Source organism: Scomber japonicus, chromosome 1, assembly GCF_027409825.1.
Source record: "Scomber japonicus isolate fScoJap1 chromosome 1, fScoJap1.pri, whole genome shotgun sequence".
Classification (NCBI taxonomy): Eukaryota; Metazoa; Chordata; class Actinopteri; order Scombriformes; family Scombridae; genus Scomber; species Scomber japonicus.
In genome coordinates this window covers 30,001,639-30,029,230 of record NC_070578.1, presented here as the reverse complement: position 1 = coordinate 30,029,230, position 27,592 = coordinate 30,001,639, and the positions used below count along the sequence as shown (strand labels likewise).

General features: G+C 38.1%; 1 protein-coding gene across 2 annotated transcripts in view; it reads right to left on the bottom strand.

The window, feature by feature from the left end:
- map2k5 (mitogen-activated protein kinase kinase 5) overlaps nt 1–27,592 on the bottom strand; it is a 55,967-nt gene that overhangs the window by 13,069 nt on the left and 15,306 nt on the right. Inside the window, exons 9-21 of one of the 2 annotated variants that reach the window (XM_053316112.1) lie at nt 20,164–20,203; nt 19,898–19,966; nt 18,844–18,925; nt 17,839–17,900; nt 15,032–15,080; nt 14,844–14,917; nt 13,549–13,599; nt 13,369–13,440; nt 11,898–11,927; nt 7,371–7,397; nt 7,002–7,034; nt 1,366–1,427; nt 71–116 (exon numbers count right to left, since the gene is read on the bottom strand). In XM_053316112.1, the coding sequence (XP_053172087.1) occupies nt 71–116; nt 1,366–1,427; nt 7,002–7,034; nt 7,371–7,397; nt 11,898–11,927; nt 13,369–13,440; nt 13,549–13,599; nt 14,844–14,917; nt 15,032–15,080; nt 17,839–17,900; nt 18,844–18,925; nt 19,898–19,966; nt 20,164–20,203 (697 nt within the window). The remainder of the gene's footprint in view (nt 1–70; nt 117–1,365; nt 1,428–7,001; nt 7,035–7,370; nt 7,398–11,897; nt 11,928–13,368; nt 13,441–13,548; nt 13,600–14,843; nt 14,918–15,031; nt 15,081–17,838; nt 17,901–18,843; nt 18,926–19,897; nt 19,967–20,163; nt 20,204–27,592) is intronic. The other variant, XM_053316120.1, reaches the window with a different exon arrangement.

The following is a 27,592-nucleotide window of genomic DNA, read 5'->3' as shown; positions in this document are numbered from 1 at the left end:
TGCAGAGTTATTCAAAACTTCTATTTTGTAGGGGTGAGGTCTGTTTAATTGAAGGTTTGGTTTAACTTACCATGAGGTTATTAGGGGCAGGTCTCTCTTTGGGTTGCCGCCTCATACTGAAAGAAAGAGACACAAGCAATTTATATTCAAGCAGTGCTTGTAAGCTCTTGTTGTTGTTACTTTCATTTCTAATGCATCATTTTCATTTATAAACGAATAGCACTTTTTTAATGAATATTACTTTTTAACTGCATGAGATTTACTACTACTGCATTGTCCCTTTGTGTACTGTGTTGTCCTTTATGTGTGTGCTTGATGTTCTTATATGTACAGTAATGTATTGTATCTCTATGTGATCTATGCACCAGTGAAAGACACATTTCCATTATTGTCTGCATTAATAGACAATAAAGTTTTCTTGGATCTTGTATTCAGAGGAGGCTTGAGACTAAATCTTTCACGGAACTGAAAGAGAAGGCTTCATACACACAGGTGAAATTATAGTTTATCAACACATTACATTTAAAATAAAATAATTTAATTAATGTTTCCTAATTATCAGACCACTAAACTCATAGAGTTACGACATCAGTGTGCGTTTCTGTTAGCGTCCTCCATTTTATGTATATGTGCACTGTCTGACAAAATGACCTACATAATGGACTTTGAGGGATGAGTGCACAAACTAGTTTATGTATCACAATGAATGGGCCATATAACCCTCTAAGAATAGCCAGGGAGAGGCCAGTGCCAGCCCTGCACCAAGACAGGGCACAGCACCCGTAAATCAGTGTGTCCTGAGAGAGGTGCCCTGCTTGAGTAAATAAGGAAGGTATGGGGGGGTAAACAACAGCTGGCACCTGTCTGCTAGTAAGTACACTCGCACAAATACTATTTGGATGTGGTTTGGGTGTGTATACATACATGTCTGGGCAACTGTAAAGGTTACAGGAGGCTAATGAATCAGGGGCAAACACAGAGTAAACAATGTCTTTGTCCTTTTGCATTAGATAAATAATTCACATTTTATTCAATATCAGCAGAACTGAACATCATAGCTAAAACCATTAACACCACAAAGCATTAATACACAAGTTAAAGCACTTAAATGTAATTGTATACCATGATGCCTTTTATTAATCTATGACCATTTGGTTCATCTATGTCAAATGCAGCTTGTTTTTTCCAATTTCAGTCTCGCTCTGTGGGGCTCAGATGGTTTACTGCGTCAACATATGAATCTAGTATCAAGTAGAATCACTAAACAAATGCACTACACACAGATGATGTAATTGAAGACACATTTCCATGTTAAATATGAAGGAAAACTCTAAACTGTATTAAAAGTAGCAGCAATTGACTTACCACTGAGTGATGAAGTGAACAAATTTCTCACTGAACTGGCTGACAGGAAGAACTGGAGGATCCTGTGAAAGGAAAGAAAACCATTGAGACAAAAAGAAATATTTTATTCTAGGGTGATTATAACTTGGTGCCCTGACCTTACAATCTTGAATCTTAGCTGTACATTCTTCAAAATTCTCTTTGAAATCTAAATTTTAAATATTTTTCTTATTTTTCTCTTGGATACCTATTACAAGGACAGGTTCAATCTAAGTATTGGCAGGACTACAAACATATGAAGGAAGGGTTCAAATTAAACCACTAACATTAAATAGTAATTATTCTAGGCAGTTTTTGGACATCAGAATTCAAGTTGCTCATGGAGACATGCTGAATAGATTCTCTATGTGACTGAACCAAGTTGCACCTGTCATTGAAAAAGCTAATTAAGGTCTTCTTGCTGAGGCAGACATACTTATTGAGCAAAAAACTCTTAAAATTAAAACTAAACAAAAATGTCCTCTTTGACTGACAAGACTTAATAAAGGAGGACAAAATGGATAAAAACTCACGTGGGCATTTGATCTTTTGGTTAATTCTGCATTCGAAAATTATCTGCCTAAGTTAATCAAGAAGTACACAATGCTACAGGGTTTGTGATTGTGTCTGTCAGGGTTGCTACATCTCATCAATGGATGTTCTATGAACTGACTCACGTAGAACAGCTGTGCCAGACTGATCCTCTATAGCCCCTCACCTCATTACTTGATCCACTCCCTGATTGTTGCTCTTACTCTGGGTTCTTTACCTACCCTTGACTGCTGATATGAAAAGTTCTTAACATTCAGAGACTCACCTCTGTCCTTAAGGAAACAATGGCAACAACTGAATAATAACTTAGTGAATAATACTCTATTATCATTCATTCACTTAATTTAACATCATTTGTATTCTCTTTGTTGTGTTTTCTTTGGCTCTGTCCCAGTAAGCTATAGCAGAAAGAAAGAAAATACTCCTCTTCCTAGTTTTTTGGTAAAATTTTTCTACTTTTTAAATCAGTAAAAAAATAAAACAGGTATGCTTTGATGGTATTACATAAAATAATGTAAAGTAATAATAGAATTTAGAATGAATGATGAATACATAGTAAAACGTATTGTATCATAAAGCGTTTTGTTTTGAATATCCAGTGTTCAAATATCCTTTTTTATATCAATCTTTAAAATACACCAGCTAATGAACTGAAATAACTGCCAGTAATTCATCATCATTAACTTCTCCAGATTACTAAATAATACAATATATCTCCTCAAATTTGACAATGATTTTAATGTACTATACGCCAACTAGAATATGAACAAAATGATGCAGGATTATCTTTTAGTGGTACTAATTTAAAATCAATTGTCAATCAATCTAATTAAAACATCAAGCATAAATCAACCAACAGGTAAAGAGTAGGTGTAAATGCTGAGCTTATATGGACAGCACATCCAAAGATATGCAGGGAGATATGAAAAAAAGAAAGAAAAGAAATTCCCTATTCTACTCAGATATGCACAAAAATCATAAAACCTGGGTCTAGAACCAGGGGTTTATTCAAATGCAGGGGAATTAAACCTCTTTATATTTGAAACCCTGCTGTGCCATTAAAAACACCTTTGGGCAGTGTTCGCCATTCCTTAATGCTCTGATCGGCAGGCTCCCGCAAAGCCTGATGCATGAACCCATTTAAATTAACAAAGAAATGGGTTCCTTCTAATCTCGCTGCACTTCAGAGTGCTGCCGCCGCTTGGATGAGCAATATATCATAGCGCATGCACGCGTGTACACACACGCACACAGACAGACACATGCACAAACAAATGCCCTTGAGCACTGCACACCACAAGCCTGAGTGTACACTCCGTTTAGAGTGAGAGTACCAAATAATTTGCAACCACAGTACTATAGTGTACACACACACACACAGACACACAGACACACACACACAGACACACGATCAATTGGACTCACAGTTTGTGCAAAGTGTTGACTACACAACTAATTTATGTGTTGTGTAGGCTAAATCTGATACAAAATCTCTCTCTGCACTTTCCCCACATATTTGCATGCACATGCACCTTTTGCAGACACAACCAGAAATACACACATTTATGCATGTATTCATGTCTCCAGCTGAGAGGAACACCGCTGCAGCTTTGATGTGGCAGCAGGCAATGGCACAAAAGACAAGCAGGCTGATGAAAGTGGCTAGTCTGTGTGCATTATTCCTCTGGTTGTCAATGCGCTCCACTATGAGACAGAACACACACTACGAGGGTACAAGGGTACGAGTAAATATACATGTCATTGCCATGAAGCAATTATTAGGCAAAATTAGATCAGTAATTACAGGCTTGAAAATAAAGTGGGAGTTCTTTATTAGTGGAGCCACTTGCTATTCAACAAATAGAGGAGAGAGGCACATTAATGAGGGTGGACAGAAGACAGATGGTGGAACAACTACAGAGAACTTCTCGTTCAAGAATTAGACTGAAGATGGTGCATTTCAACAAGATGCACAGGATAATTCCTTATAGTGTAGGTGGACCTAAATGCACTTAATTGTAAGATAGTCAAAATAACTGAAATTAAACATCAGCAACGAACATGAGGTAACTAATAAGCAGTGATGCCACTTTTTGGCTTCAAGACAGAGTAGAGCATTTTAGAAACACACTCATCATTAAAGGCTCCAGGTTTTATTCTCCTTATACAAGTTTCTCTGTTTGTGGTCTGACTGTGTATTATAGCCGTTTTATTCAATTCATTTAAATACCTTTTACCAATAAAAGAGTCTCTATGTTAAATCTTCTATGTTTGTGGTTTGTGAATTCTCCAGGTAAACTGATCTTACTGTTAAATCTTATACCTGAATCTTTGTTGGAATAATGGTTCCCGTTGTAGCCTCCTTTGTGGTTGAGGTTTACTCAGGTCAAATCATAATCATTTTTGTAGCTGTTAATTTGTCCAATCCTCTATGTTCATCTCCGTATATATTTGCGCACCTGAGTGACAAGCATACCCCGCAACACACACATACTGTACCTCTTGCTACAATAATATTCATGATTCACTCACAAGAGCACATTTCGCATTCAGCCATTGAAGCAAGTTTCAAATCTCCAGTGAATAAGTTATACATAATATCAATGCATCACAACCAAAGGAAATAAAACTGTACTTGGATCACTTCCACAGTGTTTACTAATGGGCAATATCTACAAAATGTCAGTGAGTAACTTATGATTTATCACACCTGCCATGATAGGTGTGTCTAGCTCAATTAAAAAATACCAAAGCATTAAATTAACTACTCTATGAAATCGGATATTTTTAAAAGGAGCAGTGTAAAATATCTATTTGCATCTAGCGGTGAGGTTGCATATTGGAAACAACTGAATACGCCTCCCCTCACTCTAACCTTCCAAGTGCCTTTTCCCCCCACCCACACTGTGAAAATCTGCTCTGACTGGCTAGTACTTGTTGCCTTTGTGGTTAGATGGTTAGAGTTAAGGTAAAAATATCAGGGTCAGAGCCAATCGGAGGCAGAGTGGGAGCAGGTCTTCACAAAATGCAAGTGTGAAAAAAATAACACCTTACAAGCATGTAGGAGAACCTATGGTGGCCGTGAAACTCGCCAGTGTTTAGTTTGTGTATTGTGGGCTACTGTAGAAACATGGCGGTGCAACATGGTGGGATCCACGTTCCCTGCTCCCTGTGTAGATATAAATGGCTCATTCTAAGATAACGAAAAGTTCATGGGATTATACAGTAATTAAAACATAGATGCCACTAAATTCTACAAACTTTACCTTTAAAAAGCAAACTTAAAAAGGCAGCTTCTAGTGGGATATCACATGAAAATGCTAGCAAAAGTACCACAATGAAGATGAACCACAATCTTTGTTCTACTTCAGGGGAGATTAAATAAATAAATCTCTAAATCCTAAAAGTTCTCAACTGGAAACAAACTGGGAACACGTTAAGATACAGGACTTCTGTGTATTCTACTGCTCACTGACTGGTACACACTTCCTCACTATAGCACAGTCATCAACATTTACAACTTCATCTTTCCAAAGAGTGTTTATACTCTTGCATCTTCCTCTGAAGCACTGCATAAGCTGGGACAGTAAGGCAGCGCTGGATCGCCAGGGATAACAGAGTGTTCTCTCGCCTCAAGGGGAGACGGCAAAGGGCACAGGAAAAATAGTTTGAGTGATGCCTCCGTCTAGCTGACTAATGAACAGTTCAACCAGGGTCAATCCATTACAACCAAAAGCATTTAATTATTAATTACGGCCAATCTATAGGCAGTTAAGGACACTGTATGTTTAATGTGCGATATGGCTTATGGGGGTTTGAGGGGCTGGTTTAGGCTATAGAGGTGTTGTGACATTTTTGCTATTAGTGTATGTCAGCAAAGAACTGAGGCAGAAAGGAAAGGAGAGGGAGGTCCTCAGCTATGATGAAAATGAAGGCATGTGGATTAGGAAGGCCCAGATTGAGTAGAAATGTATGGTAGCTTGATTTAAAGTATTTCAACTAGCGAACTGTGTTTGTGTTTTAAGAGAGAAGAGCAGGCACAGAATCAGATGTTACCTACCGTAGACTCTGACTAGGGTGAATAATATGGCAGATTGTACTTAAACCTGTTTCTATAATACACTGCTTTAATGTGCCATTGCTCTGAGACAATCCAGTTATAATAAGTTATATTAAGATTCATCCATGTCTGGGTTGTTTACAGTCATTGTTAAAATCTCAGCCAACTCCAAGCATAGCATTGTGAAATGAAGGAAAGAAAGGAGGATGGGCAATAACAAAAACAAATAAGTGTGGTTAGAAGCATTCAGATGTATCACATTTGACACTGGTGCAACATAATCTTTCTGAATACAATGCTAAAGGGTATCTGCTTTATAGCGTGGATAAATATGCTTTAAATAACTAAATTAAATTAAACAAATTAAGTATTTGTGCATGTGGTCTGACTGTTGCTTTTGTACACATGTAGGTTTACATGTGTTTATTGTGAAATTAAAAAAAAACAAAACAGCTGTGCTACTGCTGTGGTCGTGATGTGTCATAATCCGTCTCTTTGGGTTTGTGTACTGTGAATATGCATTTTATACAGAAACATAAAACACATGTTGTTGCTGTTGTTGTTGTTTGTTTGTTTGTTGTTTCTATAGTGTAGACTATTGTGTGTGTGTGTGTGTGTGTGTGTGTGTGGGGGGGGGGCGTAATTGTAATTGGTTGTATTTATTTTAACATGGACCCCAGGAAGAGTAGCTGTTGCCTGGGTAACAGTTAATGGGGATCCAAATAAACTAAACTAAACATAAAAACAGTCAGTAGTTTTGGTTGTCTGCTTTGTAGTATACAGAACTGTAGCTGTGTGTTGTGTGTGTAACTCATGACAGGTCCAACCTCTACAGTAATGTGCATGTGCATATGTGTATTGCCTGAGGCAGTTGCACAGGGTGAAGGGTTGACTGAGTGGGGAGCAAAGCCGCCTGAGTGGTTTGCTTCATTAGGAAACAAAATATAAGCTTTCCGGGCCATTAGGACTGACTTTAGATGCAAAAGCACATAAGACGACGACTCACCTCATCAACGATGCATTGCAGTAACTGGAGTGGCTGGAAGAAGGGAGACACAGTGCGATGAAAAAAAACATGTTAGTGCACATGGAATTTCAGGGCAATCGGGAAAATCAATAGTGTGATAAAAAAAGTATCTACTTAGATTAATCAAACGCAGCGAGCTCAGACAAAGCCATCTTTCAGCTCCTGAATGTTTTTATTATTCCATAATGGCACCTAATGTAATACCAGCAGTTTAAGCATGATCTGATATTTCATTGCAAAAATGCAATTTGAATGTATTTTCAAGTGGGAGAGCCAGCCAACAGTAACAGACTACAGTGTGAGGGACCTCTATTTTCTTTTCTCCTATTCTAATGCAATAAAACCTACCATTAAAGATCCTTGGTTTTTCTGAATCTGTAAGGCAAGACATAGAAGAAGAGAAGAGGCAATATGTAATTAGCATGTCATAATCAAGACGATGCACTTGGACACATTATGATCACTAGGAGAAAATTATTGCTTTCCTGGTGGCAATTTGCGTTAACACCATTTACATAATGAAAACACACAAATGTTAATGGCTTCGCTCTCATTTGTGGAGAATGGGGGTAGAAGATCCACTAATGCTCATTTTCAGAGTACCACTTTATTCCTGCCCTCCAGGTTATCTAGATGTGCTGGGATGTAGAATAACTGTTTCAAACACTATGATCAAGCCTTGTAATGAGCATGCTCTATGTTTCTATTTCAAAAGGTGCAGCACTAACAATACACAGGCTGTGACATGACATGCTACCAAAATCCATTATGACAAGAGGGTCAGAGCTATCTTACTTTTGAGCGATACAAATTGATTAAATTTGATTAGAGTGGGAGATTTTCAAATGAGTGGGAAAAGGAATCCACAAAAACTAGTGTTTATCATTTAAAAAGGGAGAGGGAGATAATATATAGGGGGAATAGGATAAACCAGACAAAATATATTCTGTTTTAATTTCCAGAATCACACATTTGTAAATTAAACATTATACAGATTGAATGATAGAGGGTCCAAGACTTAGGCTCAATGTTTAATAGTGTTTGGCAAATAACTTGCTCATTTCTTCACGTCTTCAGGTTTATCAAATAGTTTTGACAGTGCACTTATTGATTCACTCAATTAAATACAGGTTTTCACCCTCTGCAAATACCAAGAGACTCCTAAACTGCTTCTATATCCAGTTTTGCCTGATTCAAACACATTAAAGACAACTATGGTAAAGTAATTTGTTCAGAAATAATTACTAGGACCAAATTGCGTGCTGCTCCAGGGGTTGAAATTGGATAGTGGGAGACCAACTTATTCAAGCATAATTGAGCACTTATTCTTCTTGTACTAGGTAGCATAGCCACATATCAAAAAGTGAGGTTTTCCCTTTCACATTGTCTCTCAACTCTAGGCTGATTATCTGATAGGCATATCATTAACTGCATGTTTGTCCTGAGGGTAAACATTGTTTAATAGGATATTTATACTTAAACAAGATTTCCCAATGAGGGATTTCTTCAAAATGTTCATCCCATACCTGATCTATGGGTAACGAGCAATTGTTTGACAGTAGTGTTGGGTTTTTATCCATGACAGGAGTTAGGAAGGGAGACACTTCTTTTACAGACTGTGAATGAGAGTGTATATACCTTGTGTGTGTGTGTGTGTGTGTGTGTGAATAAATGTACTGCAGTTGTGGAGAACATCATCGACTTCTTGTGCCTCTGAGCTTTTGGAGCCCTGTTACGAGCCACTTAAGTGGTTCTGTGACAATTTGTGAGTCACATCAGGCTTTTCTTTTCTTTTTTTGTTATTTGAAAATATCACAGTGGGCTCAGTGTGAAAATAAGATGCCACAAAATCAATTTTTTGGATGTCAAATTATTTCTGTCCCTATTAAGAGCAATTCAATAAACACCTTTAAAAAATCAGTTGGCTTTTTCACTTCTTAAGGATTCCAAAGATATTTCTTCAAAAGGTAATAAAGCAAAAAAAAAAAGAGTCTCCCTGTGTGATCAAAACCATCAATTTCAACAAAGGTTGACTAGCATATTTTTGTTAAGGGATGGGCAGTCTCCCTCCATCATCATGGAGATATCAATAGAAGAATAAGGGGAATGGTGTGAGGTCATGTTCTCGGTTTCCTGTACTGTTTAGTCAACAACAAATAAGATGCTCTATTAATCTGAGATGTGCTTTACTGAAAGTATAAGGTGTTAAAAATCATCCAGCTCATCTCTGATCTCCTTTCATCCTTAACCAAAAGCTTCAATACTGCTCCCTACATGGTAAATTCACACTTACATCACATGTTTAATGATAGAGAAAGCTCTATCAAGTCAAAATATAATTGATCATTTATCACATACATTTTCAAAAAGGTTTGTGCAGATGTTCAAAAATGCTTGGATGCCAAAAATGAACATGATAATAAATAGTGAGAGACGAGGGTAGATTTACATAATCAAGATTGAGAAGGGAGGGTCAGTATTTTCTTTACATCATTTGTAAAGTAGTCATAAGCTAAAAGGGAAGCCTAATACACTGAAATGCAATTGTAATTAGTTTCTTAAAGGAGGACTTTTGAGATCAAGCATAGTCTTTGGAGTTGACTTTTGTCGTTGAAAAATTACAGCAAACATTGTTTACAACACGCATACAGTATATAAGTACCACGGTACCATTTTCTTTCCATTTGATTTGAGAGGAAAAAACAAAATAACATTGGGTGGGGGGTTTGGGAGTGTGGGGTGGGGGCGTCTAAGCCGTTTGATGGATGCAGTGGTGTGTAATGCAAGTTCCTGAAACATGCACACTAAAAAAACTGACAGTGTTTCATCCAGACATCTATTCAAATTTGAGAAAATATGACAAAATGAAGAGAAATGAAAACAACCATGGAGCAAACAAAAAGACAACAAATCAATCAGAAGTAATAGTGCTGGCGGCTGTATACACATCACATCAGGTCTGGTGTCTTCAAAGACTTTCAGAGCGAGCCGAGCAAAAACTCCATTAACTCCTGACAAAGAATGCAAATGAATCCCGACATGTGGTGAAGTGGAATTAAAGAGACCATCTCTAATCATGACAAACATGAGGTGATGACTCCACTCTGCGTGCATACATACACACAAAAGAATGAATACAAGATAATGCATCAACTAAACAACATCCACAAATGAAAGAAACTGGCAAGCACTCACACTTTCCCAGAATGTAACACGTGTGTAAACGGTACTAAAATTGGCTTTTAAATCATGAATGCCTCAAAGCCTAAATCAACTTTAACAACTTATCCTGTATCTTACACTAGTCTACAGTGGACACAAATGCAACTGATTTTCTCCTCCAACTTCAGTCCTCAGTCTGTACTAAAATGTTCTCTGTGAAGTGTAGCAGGGGGTTTTGCACAGACAGCTGTGCCAGCGTCTGTAAAAATGACAGCTTAGGCCTGAGGACTTTGGCTGGCTGCGCCTGACGAGCTAGATCCGAGCGCTCTCACCACACCGCTCTGCTACAGCCTGCAGGTGAACTGTCTGCAGTACCATATGGAGCTCCAGGAAAATTAACACTGAGAAGAGGAAAACTGTGATATAGAGCCTAAACTACATCTATAAACTGAATTATATTAGTCATATTTTGTCCACTTCATTTATATTGAGGGTAGATCTAACTAACACTAATTTGCATGAACACACTAACAATAAACTAGCAATTAACATGATAATGAAGGAATAATCAGCGCTCTAATATCAGGCGTGCCTCGGATCAAGTTATACACACTCATACATATACGTGGATAACAACAGCGTCACATTTACATCTCTAACAACTTTAAGACTTTTACAAACACACAATGGCTCCACTGCACAAAGATTTCCATTTGCTTTTCATCAGGGGTTAATAATCAATAATCAATCCAAAACAGCTATGACCTGAAAGACCAAATTATACCGCATAAGATAAGACCCACAACTCACAACACCAGCTTGGACCAGCTCTTTGTAAATTGGTTTCCTCTTTCTCAGAAAAGATAATTGCCATACAGATAGATACAGTCACTTAGGCAATCACTGGGCAAATAGTGCAGTGGTTACGTCACACTTTGCTTCTTTTATCTGACTTTCCGTGATACAGGGCGCCTCAAAAAAAAAAAAAATCAACAGGTGGAAATGGTACTCAAAATAACAAAGTTTCAGTTGTAAAATGAAGGTTTCCAAAGCCTAATTTGTACATGTGTGCTATGTAGTTTAAAGAACAAACTGTTAATTTGGATAAAATGAATCACCATTAGATTTGTGAGGGCAGCAAGGAGGTAACCTGAGGTAACCAGATTCAGATTGCTCAACTAGAGATTAGTGGGATAAACCCATCTTAAAAAGGGCTAATTAAGACTTGATGAGATTTGGAAGTCACTTCTGTGGTCGGCAATTACATTTGCGCAGGATTTAAACTTAATGTAATGAGGGAGAAAACAAATAACCCCACATACTGTCGGAAATACATTTAAAGTTATATTTCGCTACTGAATAACAAATCTGGAAAATTATTCTTCCAGGTCTGTACACAACGTTTTGTAACTGTTAGATAGAAGTATAATAATAACAATCATAAATGTGATAAAGTTATTTGATGAAATTCAAAGTTTGGAATAAAAAGAAACACAAATAGAATAAAATACATGAATAGAACATAAACATTATCTTTAAAAAATTAAAAAGGAACATAATGCAAATAACATTGTAGTTTAACCACCACCACCAACAACAGGAATAATCTAAATCTGTTTAAAGAAATCATCTCCTTTTAAAGTATTAAAATATAAATAGATAAGAAATGATTATATACAAATCAGTATAAATACAACAGTGCAAATACCTCACCTGTGGATATGGGAACATGCCTAGCGCCAACTGTGTAAAGAAGAAAATAATAAGTGCTACAGGATATTTCTGAAACATTTGTAAAGGATAAGTCAGTACTGAGCCTATGGTATTATCTGTCAATACCTGTACAAACTAGTGCAATCCAATCAAACATACCATACCTATATTTGTGCAGTTTAATAACTTATTTAGGCTTTACTCTCAGCCCTATGTGTGTCTATATATGTGAGCTCAATTAAAACATCTCAGACAAGGTTAAGAAATATTATAAACTTCACAAAAAGGTTAGAATTTGTTGTATGGCAGCTGAACTGGATTGCATTAGACATCACAGGTGTTCATCATATTTTGTCCACATTTCATATATATATGCTGTATGCAATAATCTGTACATGTCTGTTCATTGCCAGTATCTTAATGCCATGAAATAAATGTGTAGACCTAGAAAGAAAATGAAGCTGAAGTCAGTGAAGCGTGCAGAGCTTGAGACTTTCAGTCTTTGAGGTAAGCTTAGTGCCCACCTGCTGATAACACCTCCTCATCAAACAACATCAGCTATTAGTTTATAACCCCCCCTACGATCACCACCTGCTGAGAACAAACTAGAGGGATAAAGACGACGAGGAGGAAAGGATTGTGGGACTGTTGTATGAAATGTGTGTATGTTTGTTATTTTGGCTGGGGGGGTTGGGTGACAGCTCTCCTTGACATTTGGTAATTCACTTGAGGTGGGCATTTTTCATCTTGGTCAAGGGCAGCTTATTGGCAACATTACGTTATTAAAACGTCAAAACACTCACAGTCTTTCCTTGAACATAAATAGACCAACTAGTAGGCTAAAGATCAATCCAAATTGAGTGGGACTGCAAGCCATTTCATTTAGCTTAATGTAGACCTCCACGGATAGAAATAAAGAGAACATGGCCATGGGGTCCACTACAATAAAACTCCATCTTTATCACAAAGAGATCATGTCAATAATTTTGACATTGCTCTTTTCCATGGAACTCATCCATTATTGTTATAATTGTAATGACATTAAACATTATTGACAAACAAAGCTGAGGTAGAAGCCCAAATCATCTGTTTTACAGTGGAGGGAGAGCTGTGGACAGAAACAGATGGAGAATCAATAGTGTCAGTGGGAGGACAAGAGACAAGGGAAGTGTAATACTGAAATTAAAATGTTGTTTGAAAACGCAGGGTGTCAGGCATGCACTCCATCATGACTCTGGGGACGGATGAATACTGATGCATACACATATGGACACACAAACACACACAGAGCTGGGTCGTGCAGCTCAGTCGATGAGCAACAGCCAGTCTAAAGACATAAAATAACCTGTAAGATTTAAAGTATGAGATGTTAAATGATTTAATTAGACTGCTTTTGCAAAAATATTAAGCTTCCTTCATCAGTGTTTCCAACAATAGTACACTGTCAAATACTGTATATACACTGCCATACCTCCATGAAAGAGATTCCCACACTCCAGACATCTGCATGGATGCCATACTGTTCCCCTGATATTCTTTCCGGCTGTGGGGAAAAAACATCAACACCCATTAAGGACAAAGTTACAAGTCTGAGCCAAATTTTATCTTCAGTAGAGAAACTTCTGTGACATGAAAATTTGGGGTCACTCACCGCCATGTATGCATTAGTTCCCACATATGTTTTGGCAATAGAATTCACCAACTGCAAATAAAAGTCATGAACAGTGGATTAGCAACTTCTCATGCTGCATATCAACATAAATGTAGACTAGTCAACTGACAAAAACGTAATAGGGTAACCTTTAAAAGTCATTACTCTACTGTTCTATATCAGCTGGATCTAACTAACATTACCCATATTTATCAAAATATCAGGCTGATATTTTGGGCTGTTCTCAACCCCTTGCAAAAGGGAACAGGGGTCAGACAAGGATACATGAGTGAGTCTGTGAGTGAATACAATGGGGCATGCCATCAATGACAGGACTGTGATAATGAGTGTCTATTCCCTTATGGCTGTTTTTTTTTTTTGTTTTTTTTTTTTTTGGAGCATGCCCTACAGATGAGTGAGAGAGGAGGGAGTGAGATTGTATGTGTGAAAGAAAGATAAACAGAAAAAATAGAGCTAAAAAGACAAAAGAAAAGTCAATACTGCTAGTGTTACACACACACACACACACAGGGTGTAAAATTCACCTTGGAACTCCAACAAAGTGGATATTAATTTACTATAAAAGGAATGGTTGATATGTTAGTATGTGTGTGTGTGTGTGTGTGTGTGTTGAAGGGGGAGACAGATCCTAAGGGTTGATGTTCTGGGGAACGTTGAAGGTCTGTCCCTGATGATTACATTACAAAACACACACAAACTGCCCACACACACACACTCACCCAAGACACACACACACAATGATGAAGGTATTGTCTGCCACCCACGCTCACCCCACATCTTGTGAATACATATCAATGAGGCTTTGCCGTTGTGTGTATGTGCATGTGTGTGTGTGGGGGGGTCATAATTATAACAAGAGATTTTTTTGCAGTCTGCAGAACAATAGAGGTGGGGGTGGGAGTCAATGTGAGAGGAGGACCCTTGGGATAGTGCTGGTGTTTTGAGTTGAAAATGAATCCAGTGATTGACAGGTTGACCATATGCACACAGAACCCCCCCCCCCCCCCCCACATTCACACACACACACACACACACATTCACTCACACACACACACACACACACACACACACACACACACACACACACACACACACACACACACACACACACACACACACACACGGAACAGTACTATGGTGAAAGAGCTATAGACAATAGTTTTTCTTTTTTTCCTCTTCCATCTTCCGTTCTCTGTAGTATCTCTCTCATTCTCTCACTCTCTCTCTCTCACTCTCTCACTCTCTCTGACGCTCACACAAACAAATCAGTGTACCTGTGTGCTGACACCAAAGTCACAGAGCTTGACTTGTCCTCGGGTGTTCACCAGCATATTGGAAGGCTTGACATCTGTGGAGACAAACTGCTTGATAGGACTGCAACATCAGCACTCTTCGGCTTGTCTTTATCAACTCTGTTCTTTTCTTTTTTAATAACACACAACCCACGCACTACCTTACTCACCTCTGTGAAGTATCTTCAGGCTCCACAGATATGTCAGGCCATTGACTACCTAGAGACACAGATGGCAGAAAGAAATATATTAATTTCCAAATCATTCAACTTCTAACCGGCACATTCGGCTGACTAATTAATTCACTTTTATGATTAAGTCCACTCCACATGCTTTATAGGACAGTACAATTATACTTGTGAAAATCAACAGCCTTGACCTTAATATAGAATTTAGACTAATAGACCTCGTCTGTGATTTCAATGCTCAATGATGAAGCAGCTACTTTGGCAACTTAGATCAATGTGACATTACAGGCAGAGTTTTTTCAGGCTGATACCTCGAATCACCTCTTCCATTCTGTGAAGGCCCTTTACATCCATGTGAAACACATATCTAGGGATGTTGGATAAAGTCTTATAAAAATAAATGTCGACCAATAGGCGCTATACTGTGATAAATGGACAATAATGCTGTTTGCACCTCACACTTGGCTGACATGGCACGGGTCACTGAGGTGGTCAGAGGTTGGGATTAGACAAGATTCACCCTGAAATCTTTTTATATTGCTGGACTGTCCTGGTTGACACATGTCTCTAATGTAGCTGCCCTTGACTTGTCCATCAGCAGGTGCGTTAAAATTACCAGGGAATCTTACTGTTGAAATGCTTGAGATTCTTGACAATTGTTAAAAAGGAAAAAATGTTTCTACAGCCTGACAAGAAAAGATGTCATAAGAATTTGCTAGTCTGGTCTGCAAGTATTTTTAAGATATGTAAAAATGGTGAAGATTGTTGCTCAAGGATTTCTGTCAGAGGTGCTTGTTTGAGTGAGAGCTGTGTTAGTTAAATGAGTGCCATGTCTGAAAGAGGGATCAGCTGCACCCATTTTTGAGACCAGGTTTATTCTTTCCTGAATTCCTCTACCTCCCGAATTCTTCAAATTCTTTGAGTCTTTATAAAGGGGCAGAGGATCCTAAAATTGAATATAGTTTAGCTGTGTCCGCTGCAGCTGAAGACTTTGTATAGGACTGTGGTGGCAAAGAGACAGCTGAGCTCTAAATTAAAGCTTTCAATTCACTGGTCAGTCTTCATTTCAGTCCTCATCTATGGTAACAAACTTTCGGTAGTGAGTGGAAGAATGGTAAATGGTAAATGGACTGCACTTATATAGCCCATTTCTACCTTTAAGGGCAAGACGCTTAACAATTTTTGCCTCTCATTCACCTATTCATACACGGATGGCGGCTGAACTGCTATGCAAGGCACTGGTCTGACCATCAGGAGCCATTTGGGGTACAGTGTCTCGCTTAAGTGGACAACTTGCTCTACTTCCTGAGCCACATCCTCCCTGACAGATTACAGACAAGCAACTAAGAAGATGTTTGTCCAAAGGATGGTTAGTTTCTCTCTCTAGAGGATTATATGAGGAGCTAAGGACCTCACGTATTGAGATGTTGCTCCTACATATTGAAAAGTCCACTGTGGATGTTTGGGCAATGCACTCACAGGGGGCCATACAGTTAGTTGAGCTCCATTTAGCTAAATTCTCCCAGTGCATCCAAAGACTCTGTAATATTAGCTTAAGTGATAACATTAACGATGCAAAACTGAAAAAAGAAAAAAAAAAGAGTATACGAAAATCACCGCTTTGTGTTGACTTTACCATTTATGAGGTTTGAGAGCGGACTCTAGCCCCTGGGCTCTTGTATCCATTCCTAACTACTGGGCTATATTAGAGGAGAACTGGTTCGTAATGTGTTTATAGAGCCACTTACAGCCACTCTCGAAGGCGAAGTAGAAAGTCGGTTGTTATAGAGAGAGGGGAGATGGGATATTGTTTAAATATGAGGATAAGAGCACCCATTTTCAGACAGTCTCTTCTGGAAGTGGATAGTGGTGTGCTCGGTTGTACGGAGTCACCCCGTTTCAAAAGGATAGGATAGTAAGTAAGTAAAGATGTATTTATAAAGTACTTTTCAGAACAAAAACAAAAAAAAAAAACTAGGGGGAATGGGGTTTCTGAAGCCATTTGACCATCCAACAAGCAGTTCTGATGGAGAATACTGGCAGCATAATCCACAACAACAACTTCAGAGACAAATTAAGACAGCAAAAAAGCTCTGGAGTCCCACTGCCTCAAAAGGTTGTGAAACTGGCGTGTGCAGCTTCACTCACACCCTCTTGGGTGCTTTTCCTTCTGTGATAATTAACAACTGTGACAGTGGAAAGAAGGGAAAGCTGTGAATTAGAATTAACACTGACTAAATAGCTGTCATTGTTTGATTACGGACAAAGTTAAAGGGGGAAAGACAGAATCGAGGAAAGGAGACAGGAGAAGGGTAATGAGTGTGGAAAGGAGACATGCATTTGTCAACATCAAGGCCATTTCTATAGAAATGCTAGTTTTAACTGAGAGTAGAAAAGGAGAGAGGGGAGGATATGTGGAAAACAGCACTGACTTTGTCCACCACTTCACCAAATAGAGGCTAATTGAAATATTCACACCTGTGGTTTTCTTTTCTTCTATCCCATCAATAAAATAACTCTTTTTTCCCCCTTAGCCCAGTTCTGTATTCGACAAATGAATAACAGGTCACACTAAAAACTGTGGCTGCCTGGCACACATGGACGATTACACCGTCTGTTGCATCATGAGATATGTAGCTGAGGGGTACTTCAGGCGACTCCAACACTGTAGATAACACACTTAAATAATTGTTTCTAAAATTTCATAAACACAAACTGATTAAAATGTTTTTCATTCAGTAATCACAAACTACTAATGAATAGGTTTTGTGTATTTCATTTAGACTTACTGCCACTGCAATCCTACCCAGCACGTGCTCTGGAATCCTTTTGTACACGTCAAGAGACCCACCTGCAAGAGACAAAGCGTTTTATTCATTTAGATAGTTACACAGTAAATGACTTTATAAATTATGAACACATTTCTTAAGAACATTTTTTTTGTAAGTATGAGGAGTTTATTGTTGGTTTGGCTCTGCACATGAGATTTGTTGAAAATACAAAAAAATATAGAAAATAGTCAGAAATATCAAAAATGTTCACAGAAACAGTCAAAGATGACCAAAACAAAGAAGAAAAGGATCTTTTTTGAAATGTTCCATCTGAGTGTGGACTTTCTCATAATAGCGGACCAGCGCTTTTCATATCTTCAATGATTTAAACAGAGCGCACACATTCCAAGTATGTTTCAAGATAAAGTCTACGACTATATTCAATATGTTCCCTGTTTGTTACAATTCCATTTCATGACAAATACTGTATTTCTAACAATAAAACAGGATTCAAGATGAAAAATGTACTGATGTTTCCTTATCCTGTCCAATATTCAGAACATTGAACTTTCTTGTCTCCAAATAATCAAGTACAACCGTAAAGTTCCATAAAGTAAAGAGTGCTCAGAGGTTAGACAGACTTTGCTGACAAGTTAGCAAATGTGTGAAACAGGGGAATCGCTGCATTAACACGCACTTGGACAAACACACACACACGCACACGCACACACACACACACAGAAAAACATAGACGGTCCCCCATCTCACACCAATCTACACACACACACACACACACATACAAACACACCTATAAATGCACTCAAGTCAAGATTTATCACGCCCTTGTAGCTTTTAGCACACAGGCATGCTAAGCAGCTCACAGTGATACACAGTGATCTGCAGAAGTGAGAATGGATACACAGTAGAGAGACAGAAGACAGTTCCCCTAAGTCCAGTCTACCAAGCTGTGGCTAGCAAAGAAAAATGACACGATCCACTGGTTTACGCTGCGGAGAAACTCACCGTCCATAAATTCTGTGCATATGGATATCCTGTTCTCTACAAAAAAGGCACTGAAGAAAGTGATGATGTAGGGTGAGTCACACTGCAATCAAGAGAAGAGACAATTTCATAATTAAAGAGCATATAAAAATATTTATGCTGAGTAGATAAGTAGAATCAAGTGCTGCTGAGCAAAGCAGTTCCATTAAACACAACAATATACTGAGCTCAATGTGGTTTGTTCATCCTCTCTTTCTTTCAAATCAACCACAACTGCTTTTTTCATAATTAACTATGTTTATTACCCAAAATGCATCACTATCCACTTTAACCTCTTAAGCTCCCCAAGGACACCGGCATCCTCAGCCAACATTGCTCTCTTTCAGAGGCGGCAACGGGCTCAGTTTTTAAACTGTGAAAGAGTGAAGATGCTGGTATCATATGAAACTAGAAGACCTACTGGACCCATTGGGACCAAACATACCAAGCATGTCATCATGGCTTGTCAGGAGGGGGGCTAAATCGCTCTCCAAAGATAGGCTAAATTTTAGTGAGGGAGAAACTGGCATGGCCATTTTCAAAGGGTTCATTTGACCTTTCACCTTAAGTTATTTAAGTGAAAATGAGTTGTGTGGGTACCCACACGTCTCCTTTTTACTGACTGACTGAATAATGTATAACACTTCTATGTGGCATATACTGTTGACCTGCTAACTCCTCCTAAAGATCCCCTGCCTCCCGCCCTAAAAAAGACAAAAATGAGTCCATGATAGAAAGGGGCTAGTGGAAGAGGTAAGATCGTTTCCATAGTCAGATTGTTTGGATGGGTACATTTTCTAGGCTTAAGAGTAATCCCTCTTTTTGAGCATGGGAAAAAACCCACATGCCTGTTTCATGTGTGTGCTACGTGTGTCCATGTGTCACTGATCCCCAGCTTATATTGTAAAAGCGGAGGCGATAAATTGGCACTGCATTACTTAGACTCATTGTTAATTAACACCGCACATATGATAGGACACTCAGTGAAGAAAAGAAAAAAAGGTAAATAGAAACAAAAAAATTAGTCAAAGCTGACCTTGTAGAGTATTTCTAACTCAGACATGATCTGCTTCTGTAGTTCTACCGTGATGTCTAAGGGAATGACCTGTAAAGAGACAAAATAATGAAAGATACAATCAATAAACAATATAATACAGGAGGTGTTATGGACATGATGTCTTTGTAAAAATAAAGGTTTATTAAGTAGTAGAGTAAACAGCGTTGCAATGATGAATTTGAGATTTGAGGTTTTTTATTTCATCAAAGTCTCAATGCAGGTAGTGATGCAGGTAGTGATCTCACCTTCACAGCTAAAACCCTCTTGCCAATAATATGGTAAGCTCTAGAAAGACAAAAGAAAAAGAAGACAACATGAAACAAAACTATACAAAGATGTTTTTGTTGTCCCCTGTGGGCCTTTGATTTGATTTTCAAGTTCATTTTCATAGTTTGCTTTAATGTCAGGAGTATAAGTACAATATGTATTTCCATTAGTAGAATAAAGCAAAAATGTAAATAGAGAGATGCAACCAAACAAGAACTGGCACGTCTGACCTGCCATCACTGAAAAAGTACAGGTGATGGGAACTAAAAGAATATAGATGACAAACCGATAAAATAAACATTCCTCATCTGTGATTTTCAGTGCAGTAGAAGAATCAGATGAAAAAAGTATGTTATTTATCTCAAAGGTCAGAGGTCACCACCCAAAACCAGATCCAGTCAGACCTATTACTACTTGTTCCAGACAGAGTTTTGAGTTGCAAGTACAGCAGCAGCCATAGACCGCCTCCGTAATGATTTAATTATCAAACTCCTTAATGCCAAATGACGGCTTTAGTTACAGCCCTCGAAGGTTAGTTTACGGCACCAGTGACAAAAGCTCAGGACCTCTCAACATACAATCCTCAAGGACGACTTCTGTCCAACAGCTGTCAGGTAATGAGGATGAGGTGGGGACAGCATACGTCACACGGTTTGCTTGCAAGCCAGCAAAGTACATGTGATACCTGACTACTCACCTGTCAGCGGGTCTTCTAGAGAGAATGTATATGTGGCAAGGTGTGATTAATGTGTCTTAGATTGGAGTATCGCATTGCTCTTCGGCCAGACACCTCTAAACTGGCCCAGGCCTTTAATTAATGACACCTATTAGTGCCATGTCATTTATTTACCTACAGTTAGAACTAACACTGGTTCCTGACTGTATCTACGCCATGCTGTACACTAGCTGCACTTCATCCATAAGGGTCTCATAACTGATGAAGTCAAGAACAAACTGTATATTTTGGGGGATCTTATAAAAAATAATTGAACATTAGTGGGTTATTTTTACTTTTAACTTTCCTAATAATTCACAATCATCACACATATTTAGTTTTATTTAATTGCATAGTCATTTCATAGTTAGTGGCAAGTTTTATGGCTGTGGCTTGGATGTGGCTAACTTTTTGATTTGTTTCAAGTCACATGAATGTTGACACATAAATGATTAGACCCCACAAATACGTAACACAAATATGGACTGGCCAAAGATACAGAATCATTTTTTCGATTCAAGTTTGTGAGAATGAACTGCAAGCATGGTTATGACTTTCATAGACTCTTTTTGCCCCAAGAGTGTTTTTTGATCTTAAATGTCATGTTTTGTGGAAAAGAGCTCTTTGCACATAAGGCTGATGGTCTTGTTTCCATTTTGATGTATCAGTCTTCCTTGAAGCTACAATCAATATCAGTTAAGCATGACTGCTACCTCTTAATTAAAATAAAGATGTTAATTGAGGCAAGATCACAGGGGTAGACATGTTAAATAGTGACTGGGCAGGTAATGTGTGTAAAGGTATCCTGAAAAGAGATTGAACCAAGTCTTCATCATGCTAAACAACTTGTAGTTCTGTGACTAGTCTAGACATCCTGAATGACATACTGAGCCTGTGGCTGCCACTGAACACACCTAACTATTACTTGAGGAGAGCAGCTCTGTGTATGCGGGACACTGTGTGCATAGGTAATGTATGTTTGTGTTTTGTTTTTTTACAGGCCTACATCTGTTTATTAACACTTAAAAATATAATAAAGCTCAAGAAATTATTTGGCATATTGGTTCAGGTCCAAATAATTTTTGAATGTTATTTTTTAACAGAGTGGTTTCTTAAATATAATTACCATAAGACTGAAGGCATTGTCTCCATGATCTATATTTATGAACGATATGCCCAACGTATATAGAATATGTTTATGATTAATAACCCAGTACTAATTAAATGACGAACACACTGTTTAAAAGTGTTTATAAGAGCATACTTTTGGGATAGAAATATGGTGTGACTACTGTTTGCTTAAAGCTTTATTCCCAGACTGTCCTTGACCACCTCAGGGCGGAGCATCCCTGTATGAGTTACAGTGACAGGCTAGTGACAGCGGGAGAGATGGGGACAAGGTTACATAGCCACCCCCCGCCACTTCCCCCTGATCTGACCCCAGTAAACGTGCACCATTGCCTGGATCTTATTTACACTCCAGCTCACTCTGTAATAAAAGCTCCATCATGCAGTATTCATAGGGTGTCTTTCTATGTCTCTGAAGTTAGGGCTGTAGGTTAGAGATACTGGCCTCTTGGATCAGGGCTAACGTGGTACTTTTTACACTGCCACATGGATGATGGGCCAGCTTTCTCTCTCCCTGACTCACCTGATACAGCTGTAATGGTGATCCTGACAGACAGACAGAAACCTAAACTCTGACAGACATACGCATAGAGTACAAAAAACCTTCATGGGACTTCAGGAGAGTCAAAGGCAGAAAACCATCTCTTGATAATGCTGGAAAACCAGATGAATATGTTAAAGAGTTTAAATTCTTTGGCAATACTATGTCTGGAAATTTTTAATGGGAAAGCAATGTTAATAAAACTGTAAAAATTGATCTTCAGAAGTCGTATTTCTTAAAGAAGATAAGGAAAGTTATAGTCCAATTTTACACAACTGTCTTTGAAAGTGTGTTAATTTTCTTTGTCACAGTTTGGTTTGGTAGTCTGACACTACTGCAGAAACAAATGCATGTCAGGACGAATGGATTTGGCACATTATATTTACTATTATGAACAAAAATATTGCAGCTGATTTTTATTCATAGAAGTTGTCTTGTGAAATTCACCAATTGTCAGACCAGTCACACATGTCATAATACAACAACAGGAAAAGAAAGCCATTGTCATTATCAACATGCAACAGAAGGTAAGAGCTGCTGCATTATTACCTCTGCAATACTGAAAGGTGATTAGTGTTACTGCTACATTTAATTTTACATTTACTGATTTCAAAATATATATCTGTCTGTCGGGCAATCTGTCCAAAACTTTGTTCTAGCCGGGTCCAAAGAGAATCTATCCCACTGACTTTTTAAGTAGCACACTTTTGTCTTTCATTCTTCACACACCTTTAATGTCCTTGGGCAGAGATTGTCTGGAAGTTTGCGCTACAACAACCGTCTAACTCTTCCCTGAACACTCATTGTCATTGTTGTTCTTCTCACTCTTTATTATTCAGCTAGTTCTTCCACATTAGTCCCCATATAGTTTTTGGACCTTTTAAAAAGATGCATACTTTGTGCAAGAAAAACCATTCAAATGTCAAACTATTCAGCATATTCCAGCAATTTCATATTAAGTTTTAAACATCAAAATGTATAAAGGCAGTTATGCTTGCTAATATTATTATTATTATTCGTAATATTCCTATTACTATTGTTGTTATTGTTACTTCTCTATGTCTCTCGCTTCTCTTGCTTTCCCCTTTTCTCTGTTAACCCAACCAGTCAAGGCAAATGGCCGCCCACCAAGAGACCCAGTCTGCTTGAGGTTTCTTTCTTGTTAAAGGGGAGTATTTCTTTGCTGCTGTCACCCAGTGCTTAATCACGGGGGAATTCTGTGTGTATGTAAAATAAAGAGTACAGACGAGACCTGCTCTATGTGAAAAGTGCCAGGAGATAGCTTCGGCTGTGATTTGGCTGTGACTGTGTCAGCCCCTGTTCACTTATATTAATGAAATCAAAGGTCAACATACGATGAGTTATATATAAAACTTTTAAAATGAACACCACTACTGCAACAGTACAACAAAATAGGAGAATTAAATGTGGACCCTTAAACATTAGATCTCTGTCAGATGAATTAGTAAACAACCAAATATCAGATACCATATTATTATTATTATTATATTATTACTGAAACCTGGCTATGTAATGAAGAATATGTCAGCCTAAATGAATCCACTCTCCTCAGTCATATTAATACTCACATTCCTCGAAACACCAGTCGAGGAGGTGGAGTTGCAGCCATTTAAGCTTATTAATCAATCCTAGACCTAAACTTAATTATGACTCATTCAAAAGCCCTGTACTGAAGTCTTTCACACCCAACCTGGAAAACTTTACAGCCAGTTCTATTTGTGATAGTGTACTGCCCTCCTGGCCCATACTCTGAGTTTTTATCTGAATTCTATCTGAGTTTTTCAAACTTTAACATTCATGTGGATGTCGACAATGATAGCCTTAGCACTGTGTATATCTCACTATCAGACTCATTTGGCTTCTCTCAGTGTAAATTGAACATTTAATAGTCTTTCCACAGAATCTAGTTTTATCGGACCATTACTTAATAACTTCTGAATTCGTATTACTGGTCGTCATGTCATTAGACAAAAACATCTTTACTAGATGTCTATCTGATAGAGCTCAATTTAAGGAACCAATTCCATCAGCATTGAAATCAATGCAATGTCTTAATATAGGAGAGGACTCTTATACTAACAAAACTATTTGTTCTGTCCTCGTCTTTAACCCAATTAAACTCATTTGTACATCCAGGAGTAATACAATATTGGCCCCGTTTTTGTCTTCTTCTGTCATGCAGCTCCCCAGTCTCTATCTTTCACTGTCTCTGGTGTCATATCAGTGGAATTCAGGCAGTCCAAAAAACCTTGTGATTTTACTGGTTATAGTATTACAAGATGGTGGTACCTTTGTCATGAAACATGTAATGCAGTTTCTCTTTTTGTTTTTATTTGTACGTTGGTTATTTAATTGAAAATCGTTTTAGTAAAATTATGTTAACTTCATTGGCTGCTTTATATCCACTTTAAGATCTTGTCCCTTCTGTTCCCCTTTTAGATCCAAAGGTTGAGTTTGAACCCTACCAAGGACAACACTCAGTAGAGCTGAAGGTGTACACATACTTCCAGGCTACTAATTGAGACTGCAAAACCCAGTACTCCTGATAAGACCCCCCTTCGCCTCTCTTTGTCTGTTTTTAACGGTCAGTCACCTCAAACCTTCAGGTTTCATTCACAATTCAAAACTGCCTTTATCTCACAAACATAAAAAACAACAAGTACAAAAACAACATTACATCCTGGCATGAACTGGCACAAACAAAAATATGTCTCCTAGTCACCTTGTCTACTCCAATCCCATTTCATATTATAGAAATGTCAGAGATTAGAGCATTACTCTGGGTAGATTTTCAATACTATTCAGATTCTAGCAATGCAATCTAAAACAGCTTTCAGCTATCATTTGTAATTTCTTCAGAGGTTGCATTTCCTAGTATAGGTAAAAACTGGTATGAATACTTTCAATTCTAGTGTTCAGATGACACTTTACAAACTAGTTTGTTTGAAGTATAATGAAGTCTTCATCTCTATCATCATGTCAGTGGGTACATGCATATTTTCCTCAGCTTGGATGTCACAGTTTACAGATAAAATCAAGTGTAAGCTGGCAGGAAAAAGTCAAATCGCAAGCGGTCGCTCAAGATGCATCTGAGAGGCACTGTGGATGACGGTGTGAACCAAATCCTGTTAACTGGTTCTAGACACAATTTTAATGTATCTGAACACATAATACTAGGTAACCACCAATTAGCCAAAGAGGTTTGGTCCTTCAATGTGAAATCCAATCAATGAGGTGACAAAACAAAATCAATGGAGAAAATGGGCTGAGACTAAAGGAAAAGCTATGGGTGTCTAAGTAGATGTCACCACAGTTACAGCCAAGCAAATGTGCTTGTTTTAATTGCACTGCTAGATCCATGAGTCACAAAAAATACCCTGTGTGTCCTTGTTATTGTATTTATAAGCCACAGAGTCGGTTAGATTGTTGGACAAGATGGACCTCTGAGAGAGTGTGTAATAAAAAACAAAGGCCGACATTGATGGATGGTCGGGTCAGCAGCAGGCTATGGAGAGCTGAGGTGTTGGTAACATCCAATTGAGTCTAAATGGCTCTGGGTCATAAATGGGCTAAAAGGTTAAAAGGTGGGGAGTCTTTGGTAGTGCTTTTCACACGTGATAAGCCTAATATAAGATGGACCAAAGGGTAGAGGCTGAAGTGCATTGAGTGCTGGTTTCTAAGCAAGCAAGAACCCAGTCCAGGCCCGCAGCGTGTATGCTGCAAGATCATCGCTCCTTAGCTGCACCAGACTGCAAAATTTGTTTTTTAGGGCTATGCAACACAATAAAAATGATCTATAGCCTTCACAATAATATAGAAAAACCTGATCAAAACTAATGTACATGTGTTTCCATTACATTAAGAGTAGTATATGTCTAGCTAATTCTTCATCTTATTAAAATGATGATGAATACATTGTGAATATCTGTCTGCTGGAATGAAAATCAGGCTTCAAGAGATACTGTACAATGCCATGTGCTGTACAGCAAAGCAGCACCTCAGCAGCAGCTTCAGTCCTGTATGTTTGTCTGTTAGTGTTTCCTATTGTTAAACCCGGGTATAGTGATGTCATCACATTTAAAGATCCCAGCAATCTAGTGAGTACGATTTTCATAGACAAATAGGTGATGGTTAGAACAGCAAAAATAAAAGATGTTATAAAGACTGGTTTTTGAATGAAAGCATGAGTAGCAGCATTAAGTAACATACAAAATCTGCATGTACTGAACGAATCATGGTCAATCATACTACTCATAGTCACCCAGAATAAATACTGGCAACAGAGTAAAAACAGCCATTGATAAAGGAAAATCTCTTAAACCTCTTCCTAAGTACTTTGGAGGCAATTGCTTGTACAGAAGCAACACCCGAAGGTTGGGGTCAGCAGTGATCGAGGTAGACAGCAGATTAAAGTGATCCAATCAATCTAGACTCCAAAATTTTTTGTTGTCTCTTTATATCCCTGATTGGATAACTGCAGCTTCCTGTCTAGACCTGTTAAGAAAATCCCACCATGATAAAGCTCTGGTAAAGCTAAGTGAACACATCCTGGTTAATTGACTTGATGTAATTATCAATGTTTTTGTCTCTCAAAGTAGGTGAACTTAGTCCTTATAAGAACATAAAAGATTTAATAAATTGACTGGAACTGTAAGAGTGGAAAATCCAGTCAAATTCAGCGTGTAGCCATTCTGGTACTCTCACCTTGTCAATATAACATCAAAAGTGACACAAAAGGGAAGAGTGGCAAGAAATATTTGAGCTTTTCTTAATTGTGACAAAACAATTTAAATGAAAGAAACAGGGAAGTAATTAACAGTTATTGATGAAATTTCCAGAAGGTCGTGTTAAGACCACAAAACACCAAAAACTAAACAATTAACACCTGTTCAGTTCAGTTAGAAATTCACTATTTCCTGTAGCTCTTATAACCAGTTCAGTTTTGTAAAGGCAAAAAAACCCCATAAACTCTCTCTGTTTGATATACAAAGGACTTCTAATA